Source organism: Chiloscyllium plagiosum, chromosome 2 (genome assembly GCF_004010195.1).
Source record: "Chiloscyllium plagiosum isolate BGI_BamShark_2017 chromosome 2, ASM401019v2, whole genome shotgun sequence".
NCBI lineage: Eukaryota > Metazoa > Chordata > Chondrichthyes > Orectolobiformes > Hemiscylliidae > Chiloscyllium > Chiloscyllium plagiosum.
Genome location: NC_057711.1, coordinates 47,242,580 through 47,257,849, shown reverse-complemented (window position 1 = coordinate 47,257,849; position 15,270 = coordinate 47,242,580). Strand labels below are relative to the sequence as shown.

The following is a 15,270-nucleotide window of genomic DNA, read 5'->3' as shown; positions in this document are numbered from 1 at the left end:
CATGTCCTCGGCAGAGTGGGAGGGGGAGTTGAAATGTTGATTGGTTCGGGTGTCTCGGAGATGTTCCCTAAAGCGCTCTGCTAGGAGGCGCCACGTCTCCCCAATGTAGAGGAGACCGCATCGGGAGCAACGGATACAATAAATGATATTGGTGGATGTGCAGGTAAAACTTTGATGGATGTGGAAGGCTCCTTTAGGGCCTTGGATGGAGGTGAGGGAGGAGGTGTGGGCACAGGTTTTACAGTTCCTGCGGTGGCAGGGGAAAGTGCCAGGATGGGAGGGTGGGTCACAGGGGGGCGTGGACCTGACCAGGTAGTCACGGAGGGAACGGTCTTTGCGGAAGGAGGAGAGGGGTGGGGAGAAAAATATATCCCTGGTGGTGGGATCTGTTTGGAGGTGGCGGAAATGTCGGCGGATGATTTGGTTTATGCCACCAGGAGACAGTTTACAAATAAACCTCGTAGCTGTAGACCCTATAATACACACAAGAATTTGTGTTTGAATGGGACAACAGAATGTCATCCCTCGGATAATCGGAAACATCAAGATGTGCACCAGACATAGAGGTGCCTCGCATCCCTATTTGGAGGAGGCTATGTGTATCCAGCACCTCCACTAATGGACACTTAAGAACCAACCTTCCATCAACATGTCAACACTTGGTTGGGTTCAACCAATCAGGGTGACCAAACTTTATTAATCCATTGTAACTTACTCAAGACACTTCTAAAAGAGATGAATCACTGCAAAACCACACCTGGTGTGGTACCTCATGAATAACCAAGACAATCTTGAAATCATCAGAAGGCAACCAGACATCATCACATGGAACAGGGTCAAGTTGTTGTGTGGTGGTATATGATCATCCAGAGTTAGGTTAAAGCACAGATAAATTGGTAGAGTAAATTGTTACTTTATAGTATATTGTGTGAATAGTATTGTTAAATGAATAAATATTATTGTTTTAGTATTATTAAGAGTTGACTCACAGTTCTTTTGCTAGATAGGATTTGAAACACTGTGGCTATCACAATAACGCTTCAATACATCTTTATTTTATTTCCCGAGTTCCCTATCTTCCATATCTTTCTCTACAGCAAATACTGATGCCTTTACCTGCTTATGCTCCTCAGTGTTGACCCTCGAGTTGCATTCGGTGAACTGATGCATGCTGATACTAGCAACTCCGCTTTTTAATTCTGACTACCGGTTTTTGCAAAGTATTTGATATCCCGTGGAGAGAGCCATCAGTAGTGTCTGGAATGGTCCTCGCCCACCCACAAAACGTCACTATGCCACTAATTTAACCCCACCCCCGGCCTCGCGACCGCCTCTGATTTGTAACCGTTCTCCGCGAGCTTTCAGTAACGGTTGGTGAACCTCACATAATTGGCAGCACTCCCAGCCAATAGGAAGATGAAATTGACAGGTCGTCCTATCATAAGCAGTGGCGATGGTGATCGGTTCTGGCCAATGGGCATTGAGGAAAGTCGGGAGGTGGGTTTTTAAGTGCTGGTGCGTCCCTGGTCCCTTTTCCCTGCGGGTGGCGTTGGGGGTTTATTCCTGCAGCAATGAGTGTGTCGCTGAGGTAGGTCACTGCTTGGCGTCATTGAAAAGAAATCCTTGAAAAGCAAAAGCCCTATTTTCTTTCCCTCTACATGGGGGGAGGGGAGGTCAGTGATCCTAAAGCGGCAGCTTTCACATTGTTTATTCCTCTGTGTGTGGTGGCGGCGGCGGCCTCTGCATCGACGGCTGCCAGTTGTTATCGCTGCCCTGAGGTCAGCAGGCCGAGCGCTAATACCGCCGTTGGCAGTTTCCTACACAGCTAGTCCTTTTAAAGACTTGAGATATGCCTAGCATCTCAAAACACCCCGTCGACATCAAGTGTCGTCAGATTCGGTCGTTGTTACGATGCATTTGGTTTAGTAGTTAGGGGTTGTGCTGCTCAGTGCCATCCAACAGCGTGTGAGTATCGTCACCCTGGATTTTTCATTTGATCAGCCAGTATCTGGCATATGTGGCCTCAGTACCTGACGTTCTACTGAAATTTACCAGTTAATTTTATACAAGTCACGCTAACAGCCACTTTAAGAACGTTAGTTGTGGATCCTTAATTGCTGGAGGTAACGCACTCCCATGCAAGGGACTCTTTTGCAAACAAAAGGCTCAGTGGTTAGCACTCCTGCCTCGTAGCGCCAGGATCACGGTTTCGATTCCAGCCTTGGGCAACTGTTTGCGTGGGTTTCCTCTGGGTGCTCCGGTATCCTCCCACAATCCAAAGATGTGCAGGTTAGGTGAATTGGCCATAATAAATTGCCCATAGTTTCAGGGATATGTAGGTTTGATGCATTAGTCAAGGGTAAATATAGTGTAGGGGAATGGGTCAGGGTGGGTTACTCTTCAGAGGGTCGGCGTGGACTTGTCGGGCCAAATGGCCTGTTTCCACATTGCAAAAAGTCTATGATTCTGTCGAGAAAAGAAGACCAACCACCCAAGTCTTGTGGCCTTTTCAACAACTGAGAGCTCTCATTTCCTTGGTGCTTTCTCTATGGAAACATCCATTTAATCTGTTGACTTGCCAACCAAGCTGCATGTATTTGCTTTCTATTTTTGTTTTTCAGATTTGACTTTTTTTTGTAGCAGACGTAACTAATGGGGTAATTAATGCAAGGATCAAAACTTCGACATTGCGAATAGCTAGGGCCTATGTATGGGGATATCAATGACTTGGATATAATATTTCCAAATTGTGGATGATACAAAGTTAAGTGGGAATATGTGTTGTGAGGAAGAGATAATGTTGCTTAATGGGATTTGGACAGGGCTTAGTGAGTAGGGAAGAACATGGCAGATGGGATATAATGTGGGGAAAAAGAGGTTACCCACTTTGGCAGGAGAAACAGATGTGTAGAGTATTTTTAAATGGTAGGTAGTTGGGAGGTATAGATGCACAAAGGGACCAAGATGCTCTTCTTGATAAGTCATTGAAAGTTTAAGATGCAGGTGCAGCAAGCTATAAGACAGCTAACAGAATGCAAGCAATTATTGCAAAGCATTTAACAACAGGAGTAGTGAAGTCTTGCTTAAAATGTACAGAAGTTTGACACGCACTTATGTATTGAGTACTATTTTAATAGAATAAAAGGGTCATTAGCAATGTCGATACAAAATTGGATCACTGACCGGAAAGTGAGTAATGGCCAATGGATATTTTTTGGGCTGGATGAAGGAGTGGAGTTGAAGTGGAGTTCCCCAGGGATCTTGGTGTACAAGTGTCAGTTTGAATATGTAGTCGTTACATCACTTAAACTATGACGAGGACAATGTAGTCAAAAGGACATCAATAAGTTGAAGAAGACAAATGGGTAGCAGATGATATTCAATGCAGAGAAGTGTGAGGTGGTGCATTTTGGTAGGAAAAACATTGCATCACCTTTTTATTTCAAATGTCTTTCAATCTAGAGTGCAGGAGCAGAGGGACGTGTGTGTGTGTAGATCACTGAAAGTGGCAGGAAAAATGGAGAGCACTAAGTAAAGCATACAGTATTGTCTGCATTTTTGGGGTTGAGAGTATAAAAACAAGGAAGTGATGTTGATTTTTTTTTAAGATACTTGTTGGACCTCAGCTAGAGTACTGTGTGCAATTCTGGGTACTTCTTTATAGGAAGAATATAGACACAATGAAGAGAGTGCAGAAGGTGTTTACAGAAAATGTTTTGAGATGAGAAACTTCAGTTGTGAGGATAGACTTAAAAAGTTTGGACTTTTCTTTGAGACCGGGCCAAGAGGAGATATGAAAAAGGGTTTCAAAATTGAGTGGGCTAAATACAGTAATTAAGGAGAAACTTTTTTCTGCTTGTAAAAGGAACAAGGACGATGGGGTATAGATTTAATGTGATTTGCTAAAGGACAAATGTGATATGAGAAAAATAAACTTTTTCACTCAGCCAGCAGTTAAGGTACAGATTCCACTGCCTGGAACAATGGTGGAAGCAGATTCAACCGAGGCATTCAAAAGGGCATTGGACTATTTGGATAAAAATAATGTGCTGGGCAAGGGTTGTCAAGAAACCGAACTAGATAATGAAGCACATTCCTAGAGCTAATGCTGGCAGGATTGGACCAGTTGTAGAGTAATTCTTTTACTCTGAGGGTTATAAATCTTTGGAATTCTCTACCTCAGTGGTTTTGAAGCTCAGTCTATCTTTGCCAGTTTGATAGATGTCATTTTAACTTTGCTAAATTAGGACACCTGTTTTGGAGAGATTTGAATTGAGTGAAAAATGGGCGTGAATTTGGGAGTTCACCAAATGTGTAAGAAAGTTGGAGATTTGGCAATTTTTAAAGATTGAGATCTTTCTCCCCTTAACGAAAGGGTTGGTGATCACAAATTGGGAGGAGAGAGGCAAATCTGAACTGAGAACTGTTTAAAATGTCATTAATGTCGGAGCCAAGAAGGGGGTTTATCAACTGCAGTTTAGAATGAATAAGAATTGAAAGCACAGGAAGTGGGTCTCATGACATGAGAATGATGGACAATAGGAGAGATGTCTCAAGAAAGGAACAAGTTCAGCCCTAGAGCAGAGAGTTTTCAAGAAGTTTATGATGAGCTAGGAAAGGACCTGCAGTTGATTGGAATGGTTATGTCACACTGATTTTTTTTAAAACAAAATCCACAAATTTCTACTTGTCATGAGAATTGCGTGAAGTGGTCTTCCTTTATAAAAATAAGCATTTGAGAATTATTCTGGAAAAATGAGCAATTGCAGATATTAGCAGTACTTGAGTGCTTTCTGATTTGGCCGTAAATGCTTAAACCAGTTGATTACCTATTCTGTTTAAGTCTGTGTCCCTTCAACTTGTCCCTTGTGGCGATGAGGGTTATATTAGAAGGGAAGGCCAGTTTGTATATGTGTAATAGGTTTTGTAGGGATTAGGTTTACTAGGATTGAGGTTGGGATGTTGTTTAGTAGATCAGTAGCGGTAGAAATTTGTGCTGAAAGGATTCTGGAAGGCCAAAGGAAGCAAGTGCATGAAATCTCCTCCAACTCCCAAGTTATCTTGCAAGTCAAACGGCATATTGACTTAATGTTGAGTCTCTCACCTTGTCTTTTAAAACCAGATGAAGGATGAAAAAGTAACCAATGTATTCATTAATTTTACATTGTATTGGGTGATGAATTTATACTGATTTTTGTTATTATTAAATTTAGTAAATTAATTTGTGGATCCCTCTACCTTCAGGGAACATTATTTTTATGTGTAGTGATATTAATTGCCTGAAGCCTGTTTGGGAGCTACAAAATAAATGCTATTTATAGCCTATGAGCTATTTGATTTGAGTTAGTATCACAGCCACTAATGATCGAAGTTATATAAACACAGAACATTACAGTGCAGTGCGGCCCTCAATGTTGTGCTGACCTGTGGAACCAATCTGAAGCCTATCTATCCTTCACTATTCTATTTTCATCCATATATTTATATATTGACCATTTAAATGCCCTTAAAGTTGGCGAGTCTACTACTGTTGGAGGCAGTGTGTTCCATGCCCCTACTACTGAGTAAACTACCTCTGACATCTGTCCTATATCTATGTCCCCTTGTGCTAGCTGTCGCCAACTGAGGAAAAGGCTCTCACTGTCCACCCTATCTAACCCTCTGATTATATAACTCAATTAAGACACTTCTCAACCTTTATTTCTAACAAAGTGTCCCAAGTCCCTCAGCCTTTCCTCATAAGACCTTCTCTCCATACCAGCAACATCCTAGTAAATCTCCTCTACACCCTTTTCCTAAGTTTCCACATCCTTCCCATGATGCAGTGACCAGAACTGTATGCAATACTTCAAGTGCAGCCACACCAGAGTTTTGTACAGCTGCAGCTTGACTTTGTAGCTCTGAAATGCAGTCCCTCTAGCAATAAAGGCTTACACATAGTTTTCCTTTTTTAACAACCCTATCAACCTGGATGGCAACTTTCAGGGATCTATGTATGTGGACACCGAGATACCTCTGCTCATCTCCATTAGCCCAGTAGAGTCAGATGTACAGCATGGAAACAGACCCTTCAGTCCTACCTGTCCATGCCGACCAGTTATCCCAGCCCAATCTAGTCCCACCTGCCAGCACCCAGCCCATATCCCTCCAAACCCTTCCTATTCATATCCCCATCCAAATGCCTCTCAAATGTTGCAATTGTACCAGCCTCCACCACTTCCTCTGGCAGCTCATTCCATGCACGTACCACTGTGTGAAAAAGTTGCCCCATAGGTCCCTTTGTATCTTTCCCCTCTCGCCCTAATCCTATGCCCTCTAGTTCTGGACTCCCCCACCCCAGGGAAAAGACTTTGCCTATTTATCCTATCCATGCCCCTTATAATTTTGTAAACCTCTATAAGGTCACCCCTCAGCCTCTGACACTCCAGGGAAAACAGCCCCAGCCTGTTCAGCCTCTCCCCATATCTCAAATCCTCCAACCCTGGCAACATCTTTGTAAATCTATTCTGAACCCTTTCAAGTTTCGCAAGATCTTTCTGACAGGAAGGAGACCCGGATTGCATGCAGTATTCCAACAGTGGCCTAACCAATGTCCTGTACAGCCGCAACATGACCTCCCAACTCCTGCACTCAATACTCTGACCAATAAAGGAAAGCATACCAAATGCCGCCTTCACTATCCTATCTACCTGTGACTCACTTTCAAGGAGCTATGAACCTGCACTCCAAGGTCTCTTTGTTCAGCAACACTCCCTTGGACCTTGCCATTAAGTGTACAAGTCCTGCTAAGATTTGCTTTCTCAAAATGCAGCACCTTGCGTTTATCTGAATTAAACTCCATCTGCCACTTCTCAGCCCATTGGCCTAGATCCTGTTGTAATCTGAGGTAACCCTCTTCGCTGTCCACTACACCTCCAATTTTGGTGTCATCTGCAAACTTACTAACTGTACCTTTTATGGTCGCATCCAAATCATTTATGTAAATGACAAAAAGTAGAGGGCCCAGCACTGATCGTTATGACACTCCACTGGTCACAGGCCTCCAGTCTGAAAAACAACTCTCCACTAACACCCTCTTCTACCTTTGAGCCAGTTCTGTATCCAAATGGCTAGTTCTCCCTTTATTCCGTGAGATCTAACCTTGCTAACCAGTACTGTTCATTGCTGTTGCTTCTTCCAAAGTGAATCATCTCTCTCTTTTCCGCATTAAACTTCCTTTGCCACCTCTCAGCCCAGTTCTGCAGCCTATCTAAGTTGCTCTGTAATCTGAAACATCCTTCAGCACTATTCAAAACTCCACCGATCTTCGTGTCATCCATAAATTTACTAACCCAACTTTCTATGCCCTCATCTAGGTCACTTTTATAAAAGACAAACAGCAGTGGACCCAAAACAGATCCTTGTGGTACGCCACTGGTAACTGAACACCAGATGAATATTTCCCATCAACCACCACCCTTTCAGCTTTCAGCTAGCCAATTTCTGATCCAAACTGCTAAATCACCCTCAATCCCATGTCACTGTATTTTGTGCAATAGCCTACCTTGGGGAACCTTATCAAATGCCTTACTGAAATTCATATACACCACACCATCTGCTTTACCCTTATCCATGTGTTTTGTCACCATCTCAAAGAATTCAGTAAGGTTTATGTGGCATGACCTACCCTTCAGAAAACCATGTTGACTATCCCTAATCAACTTATTTCTCTAGATTGATAAATCCTATCTCTCATAACCTTTTCAGCACTTTACCCACAAACAAACTAAGGCTCACTGGTCTATAATTATCAGGGTTGTCTCTACTCCCCTTGAACAAGGCCAACAACATTTGCTATCCTGCAGTCTTCTGGCACTACTCCTGTGGACAATGACCACATAAGTATCAAAGACAAAAGCTCTGAAATCCCAAGTTTCCCAGAGAATCCAAGGATAAAAACCATCCAGCCCAGGGGACTTAGCTATTTTCATACTCCAGCATTGCTAACGCCACCTCCTTGTGAACCTCAATCCTGTCTTGTCTAGTAGCCTGTATCTCAGTATTCTCCTTGACAACGTTGTCTTTTTGCAGTGTGAATATTGATGAGAATTAGTTATTTAACGCTTCCTGTATCTCCTTGGACTCCATGAACAACTTCCCACTAATATCTTTGATTGGCCCTAATCTTTCTCTCGTCATTGTTTTACTCCTGATATACCTATAGACAGCTTTAGGATTTTCCTTGATCCTATCTGCCAGTGACCTCTCATGTCCCCTCCTGGCTTTTCTTAGTGCTCTCTTGAGGTCTTTCCTGGCTAACTTGTAATTCTCAAGCACCCTAACTGAGCCGTCACATCTCATCCTAACATAAGCCGCTGCCTTCCTCTTGACAAGAGATTCAACCTCTTAGGAAACCACAGCTCCCTCGCTCAACCACTTTCTCCCTGCCAAACAGGTACATATCAAGGACACTGAGTAGCTGTTGCTTAATTAAGCTCCACATTTCAATTCTGCCCATCCTCTACAGTTTCTTTCTCCATCCTATGCATCCTAGATCTTGCCTAAACTCATCATAATTACCTTTTCCCCAGCAATAACTCTTGCCCTGCAGTATATACCTATCCCTTTCCATTGCTATTGTAAACTTAATCAAAGTATGGTCACTAGCACCAAAGTGCTCACCTACCTCCAAATCTAACATCTGGCCTGGTTCATTACCCAGTACCAAATCCAAAGTGGCCTCCCCCCTTGTTGGCTTGCATACATACTGTGTCAGGAAACCATCATGCATGCATTGGACAAAAACTGACCCATCTTAAGTACTCTAACTATAATATTTCCAGTCAATATTTGGAAAGTTAAAGATCCCTATAACAACTACCCTGTAACTCTTACTCCTACCCAGAGTTATCTTTTCTATCCATTCCTCTATATCTCTGGAACTATTTGGAGGCCTATAGAAAACTCCCAACATGGTGACCCTCTCCTTAATGTTTCTCACCTCAGCCCATACTACCTCAGTAGATGAGTCCTCAAACGTCCTTTCTGCTACCGTAATACTAATCTTGACTAGCCATACAACACCTGCCCCTCTTTTACCATCTACTCTGTCCTTCTTGAAACATCTAAATCGCAGAGCCTGCAACAACCATTCTTTTCCCTACTCTATCCATATCTCTGAAATGGCAACAGCATTGAAGCCCCAGGTACCATGCTGCAAGTTCACCCGCCTTATTCTGAATGCTACAGGTGCTGAAGTAGACACACTTCAAACCACCTTCCTGCTCGCGGGCGAACTCTTGTGACCTCAAAACCTTATTTTTGACCTCACTACACTGAACCTCCTGGATGCTGGAACTACAATTCAGGTTCCCATCCTCCTGCTGAACTAGTTTAAATCCTCCCGAAGAGCATTAGCAAATTCGCACCAAGATATTGGTACCCCTCTGGTTCAGGTATAGACCATCCTGTTTGCAGGGGTACTACCTACCCCAGAAATGAGCCCCAATTATCCAGGAATCCCAAACTCTCCCTCCTGCACCATCCCTGTAGCCACGTGTTCAACTCCTCTCTTCCTATTCTTTGCCTTGCTAGCACATGGTATGGGTAACAAACCAGAGATGACAACTGTTTGTTCTAGCACTAAGCTTCCACCCTAGCTCCCTGAATTTCTGCCTTCCATCCCCGTCCCTTTTCAACTTATGTTGTTAGAGCCTATGTGGGCTACAACTTGGGGCTGCTCCCTTTTCCCCCTCAAGGAGCCTGAAAACACGATCTAAGACATCACGAATCCTGGCTCCTGGGAGGCAACACACCAACTGTGAGTGCCTCTCACTCCCAAACCTAATAATGAATGCTAAGCTCATCTCTTTCCCCCCCATTCTCTTCTGAGCAATAGGGGACAGACTCCATGCCAGAGACCTGTACCCCTGGTAAGACGCCTCCCTTTCCCCCCCCACCCCCCACCACCACCAAAACAGTATTCAAAACGGTATACTTGTTACTGAGGGAAGCAGCCATAGGGGTTCCCTGCACTGCCTGCTGGTTCCCTTTCCATCCCCTGCCTGTAACCCATCTGCCTTTTTCTTGCACCTGAGGTGTGATTACCTTCCTGTAACTCCTCTCAATTACTACTTCCACCTCCCAAATGATCCCAAGTTCATCCAGCTCCAGTTCCCTAACACTGTTTTCGAGGAGCTGGAGTTGGGTGCGTTTCCCGCAGAAAGTCAGCAGGGACGCTACTGGTGACCCTTACTGCCCACATTCTGCAGGAGGAACATTCAACTGCCCTAACCACCATTCCCAACATTCTAAATTCCTAAAGATACTGCAGCAAAATTAAAGGATTAGAAGAAACCTAGTTATTTTACCTGGCTCACAGACCTTTTTTTTTGGTTAGAGGGGGATGGATGGGGGATATAAGCTAAGTAGTATTTTGGGTAACGCAACCAGCTAAATATGTTACTTCACTTACTCAGCAGTCCAGTGTCTGCTCCTGCTCAGCGTGCATTCCGCCTATTCAGGAGGTAAGTTTTTAAATCAGTGACTCCCCTTCCTGTCACACTCCTGGTCAGCGCTCCTGCTCTTGCTGCTGCTGAAACAACAAAAAGTTAAAAATCAGTGAGTTTTGACAAGATTTGAGAAAAATCACATGACACCAGGTTATAATTCAACAGGTTTATTTGGAAGTACGTGCTTTTGGAGTGCCGCTCCTCCTTCAGGTAGCTAGTGGAGCAGGATCATAGGACACAAGCGTATAGCAAAAGATCTTAGTGTCATGCAACAGATGCAATTTATTGAACAAACCTAGATTGGTGTTAAGCCTTTCATCTTTTAGAATGGGTTGCAAGTTTTGGTTTGTTACTATGTAAATTCCAGAACTACTTTCAAGTCACATTCTCGAGATAAGGTTTTATAAAAAAACGGTGACATCTCAGCTCAGACAATCCATTAAAGGTGAGGTTAGAGTCTGTGTATTCCAGTCTTGAGTCAGACTACTATTTTCAAAGTAGGAATTTATAAAATTTCACAGATTATAAAAAATACTGACTGCTGACAGATTGTGTGCTTTTTGAACGAAATAGAATGTATCTGCAAATTCACTATCTTGAAGCCAAAGATATCATCCAACTGAAGTCTTCAGGTATTAAAATAAATTAATTGGTACAGACAACATAGAAACATTAGAATCTCTACGGTGTGGAAGCAGGATATTTGACCCATTGAGTCCACATTGGCCCTTGAACAGCACCCCACCCAGACCTGCCCTCACACCTTCTCCCTATAACCCTGCATTTTCTATTGTCAATCCACCTAGCCTGCACATCCCTGGATAGGTTTAGCATAGCCAGTCTACCTAACCTGCACATCTTTGGACTATGGGAGGAAACTGCAGCATCTGGAGGAAACCAAGGCAGACACTGGGAAAATGTGCAGACTTCACACAGGCAGTCACCTGACAGTGAATTGAACCCGGGTCACTGGCACTGAGGTAGCAATGCCACCATGTCACCCTCTGGGTCTCTAATCATCTTTTTGAGATTCATTCTTAAGCAATGCAAAAGCAAAATGCATTGAGTGGTGGTGGGGGGGCACGGGCACGAGGTGGTGTCATATGGATACAGATGATGTGCCCTGCTCATCATAGCCAATCAAGGGTGGTCAGTGCCTCAGTGCTGGGGATGTTGGCCGAGTCGAGGATGCTGGTGTTGATATGTCTTTCTTTCCAGTGGATTTGCAGAATCTTGCGCACTACTCCAGCGCCTTGAGATGTCTACTGTAGACAACTCACGTCTTGGAGCCAGAAAGGAGGAGGGCAGGAACTACTCCCACTTTGTAAACTGTGATCTTGGTGTCGGATTTAATGTTGTTGTTGTTATCCTCTAAATACCCTTTTCCTCAGGTGGCTGAAGGCTGCTTTCGTGCACTGGAGGCGATGTTGGAACTCTCCTTCGATAACTCTGTTGGCTGATTAAATGCTTCCAAGGTATTGGAAGTGGTCAACATTCTCTAAGGTGTCCCCATGGACCAAGGTGATCCGGGGGGGTTGAGGTTGTTCCACAATGCCAGGTCGTGTTGATGGAGGAAATTCATTTTGTGGGTATTTATGGTGAAGCTCATAAATTTGTATGCCTCTGTAAAGGTGCTGATGGTGTGCATGTGTGCACGTGAGCATTGTCTTTATACTGTAGCTCAATGACATTGGTTGGATGGATTTTGGTTTTTGCTTGAAGGCAGCAGGGTTGAATAATTTCCTACAGGTCCTGTAAGTTAGCTCCACTCCAGTGGAGAGCTTGTCGACTGCAAGGTAAAGCCTTGTAGCAAGGTATATTGAGAACAGCGTTGGGGTGCTGGCACAGCCCTGCTTGATACCGGTGCAAATGGGTCAATGGTGCAGCCATTTGTCACTACCATGACTTCCATGTCATTGCAGTGCAGGTGAAAGATGGTGAAAAATTTCACAGCGCAACCAAAGTGGAGAAGGACGCTTCCCAATTGACAGTGTCAAAGGCCTTTCTTAGGTTAAAAAAGACCACGTACAGGGGTAAGTTTCCTTCTGCAGCTGTTGCACGGTGTAAATCATGTCCGTGTGCTCTCCGTAGCAGAAGGTCAAAATGCAACTTTGGGAAATGTTTCTCAGTCACAGGGAGGAGATGGTTGATAAGGACCTTGGCAATGACTTTTCGACGAGTCGACAGCAGGAAGAATTCCCTGTAATTTGCAACTCTATTTTGTTCCCTTTTTTTTTTGAAAGTTCTCATGATTATGGCATCTCTGAGCTCTTCCAAGGTGTTCCCTTCTTTCCAGATAAGGCAGCAAAGGCGTGCAGCTGCAGGAGGTGCTCTTTGCCTCTCCACTTCAGTGCCTCTGCAGGGATATTGGCTGCTCCAGCAGCCTTGCTCTTAAGCTGGCAGACAGCCTTCTCTACTTTGTGCAAGGCTAGGGTGTTGTATTCTGTGGGATCAGTGACAGAGCCCTGGTTGACGAGTTCTCTGAAGTGCTTCCACCCAGCTTTTTTTTTTTTTGATGGCTTCTTTATCCTTGGTAAGAGTCACTCAGCCCGTGGCCAGCAGTTAGGTTGGGGCCTTGGGTGTTTGGTCTGTATATGGTCTTAACAGCGCTTGGTTGTCGGTCATTTGTTTGGTCTCCAGTGCTTTGTCCAGCGACCACCTGTTCTTTGTTGCGGGTTTGTTATTGGACATCTGCTTTCAGCTGCCTGGAGGCCTGCCTTTTTCTATTGTGTAGTTGTTGTTTTACACTAAAATGCCACGTCTTTCTGGCTTAATAGCTTGATCATTCTCATCAAACTAGTCTTGTTGTTTACTGCTTGAGTGGTCAACCGAGTATTTGCAGGCAATGATGTTGGCACTGGAGTAAATGAGTTGGTCCATCAGTTCGTTTTTGATGGCAAAGCCGCCTCCATGGATGCAGTGCTTTTTGGCTTTACCCTTTGGCAAAAGGTGTACCCAGCACCTCGCCTGCCAGGTTTCACTCAGGGTAGTGATGTCAATATCATAGCTCCTGAGTTCCTGGGCAATGATGGCAGTGTGACATTCCAGTCTGTCACTGGTGGGATTGTTCATAAGGGTCCTAACATTCAGGTCCCAAACATCATCCTGAGGATGTGGAAGGTACCTGTGCGAGGATTCTTTTAACGTGGGGAAACAGTTGCACACAGGTTACCACATGGGTTTAGCAGCGCAAGGTCTTGGTCCAGTGGCAAGGGGCGTCCAAGACAACTGGAGACCAGGTACAGCTGTTGGCCTGAGATTGTCTATACTCCACCGCAGTCAAACAGTTCGGCACTGGGCAGTGCCTCACACTTGGAGTGCGAGGTCTGAGGTGAGGAGAGATGGGGAAGGGAAAATTCCAAGGAGGACAGTGTGGTTGCTGCCATTGTCAGTCTGAGATCGTGAAATCACCGGACTGGGGATGGGGCTTTATAAGATTACGGATGGGGAGTGTATTATAACAGACAAGAGAAGTAACAGTGACCTGTCTTGGATAATGTATAGTAGCTGCAATGACTTAATCAAGATATCTAACAATCGGTCTCTGACTGTGATGTAATTTAAGTATTAAAAATTCAATTCCTTTTACTTTTGATTGTGACTCCACTGCAAATGAGTTTCGATTTGACTATTTTCATTCTTGCAATAAATCATCGAACAGTTATGACACATTTGGACAGCTGATCTTACAAGTTCTTTCTACCTTGCTATTCTAACCAGGACCGAATCTACTTCCACGATGCTGTCCTTGGCAGTGTATCCAAGACCAAAGCCACTTGCGGTGTAAAGAGTTCTTCCTTATGTTGCTGTTGCCTAATTTGCTATCACTAAATTGTGTGTTTTAGTTTTTGAGCCTTCTGCCAATTGGAGTAGTTTCAATCTAATATCTACTCATTTCTGTCTAGACTTTAGAGTTTTGAACATTTCTATCAAATTTCCTTTTTTTTTCCCCTCAGGAGAACATCCATCTTTTCCAATCCATCATGTAACTGAAGTCTAATATCCCTGAAGTCATTCTCGTAACTTTTTCCTGTGCCAGCTCTGAAGTGATTGATTGTCAAGCTGTTGCATGAATGGCGTGGGACAGCTCTCCCAATTTTGGCACATGGACCTTGGATGTCACTAAAAAGATTTGTCATATTGAGTGCCAGTTGGTTCCCTGTTTGCTGAGTATCTGGTACAGCTACATGGCTTGCTAGGACTTTTATAAGGCAACTTCATTTTTTGGAGTGGAATCCATATCTGGGTCAGACCCAGCAACAGATGACCGGTTTCTTTCTCTAAGGAGAATGCTGAACCAGATAGGATTTGTATTGCCTAGCAATTTCATGCTTTATCATTTCTGAGCTTAGCCTGCCAGTTGTCTTTAATCCAGTTTACCAAGGATTGGTCTGTTCTCAGCCCAATACAAATGACCCTTGTCCTGATTAGTGTTCAAAATCAAATACTGGTTAGAGAGAAACTCCTTGTACTGTCTGGCAGTCACCCATTCCCCTCTGCATGTTGTTCATAAGCTGAGCAAACCACTTCTATAAACATGCCATGCGACACTCAACCTCCTGAGTATGCAGTGACATTAGCTACCATTCAAACTTCAACCTGGAACATTGCTCGGAAAGCAAGTGGCTGTTAACTCTGATGGTGTTATGGAAAATATAATGTGGTGGTTTTCCCATGCAGTTAAATGTGAAAAGTTATAATTCCGAATTAAAAATAAGTTAATTGAGGATTGATTAGTTTAGAGAAATGTTTGCCCTAAGTGTTCGGTTTGGAGGAGACC

General features: G+C 43.8%; 1 protein-coding gene across 3 annotated transcripts in view; it reads left to right on the top strand.

The window, feature by feature from the left end:
- Positions 1 to 1,438: 1,438 nt before the first annotated feature.
- cetn3 (centrin 3) overlaps positions 1,439 to 15,270 on the top strand; it is a 49,411-nt gene continuing 35,579 nt past the window's right edge. Inside the window, exon 1 of one of the 3 annotated variants that reach the window (XM_043709011.1) lies at positions 1,439 to 1,497. In XM_043709011.1, coding sequence (XP_043564946.1) covers positions 1,454 to 1,497 — 44 coding nt within the window. In that variant the 5' untranslated portion in view covers positions 1,439 to 1,453. The other 2 variants (XM_043709022.1, XM_043709033.1) reach the window with 2 other exon arrangements.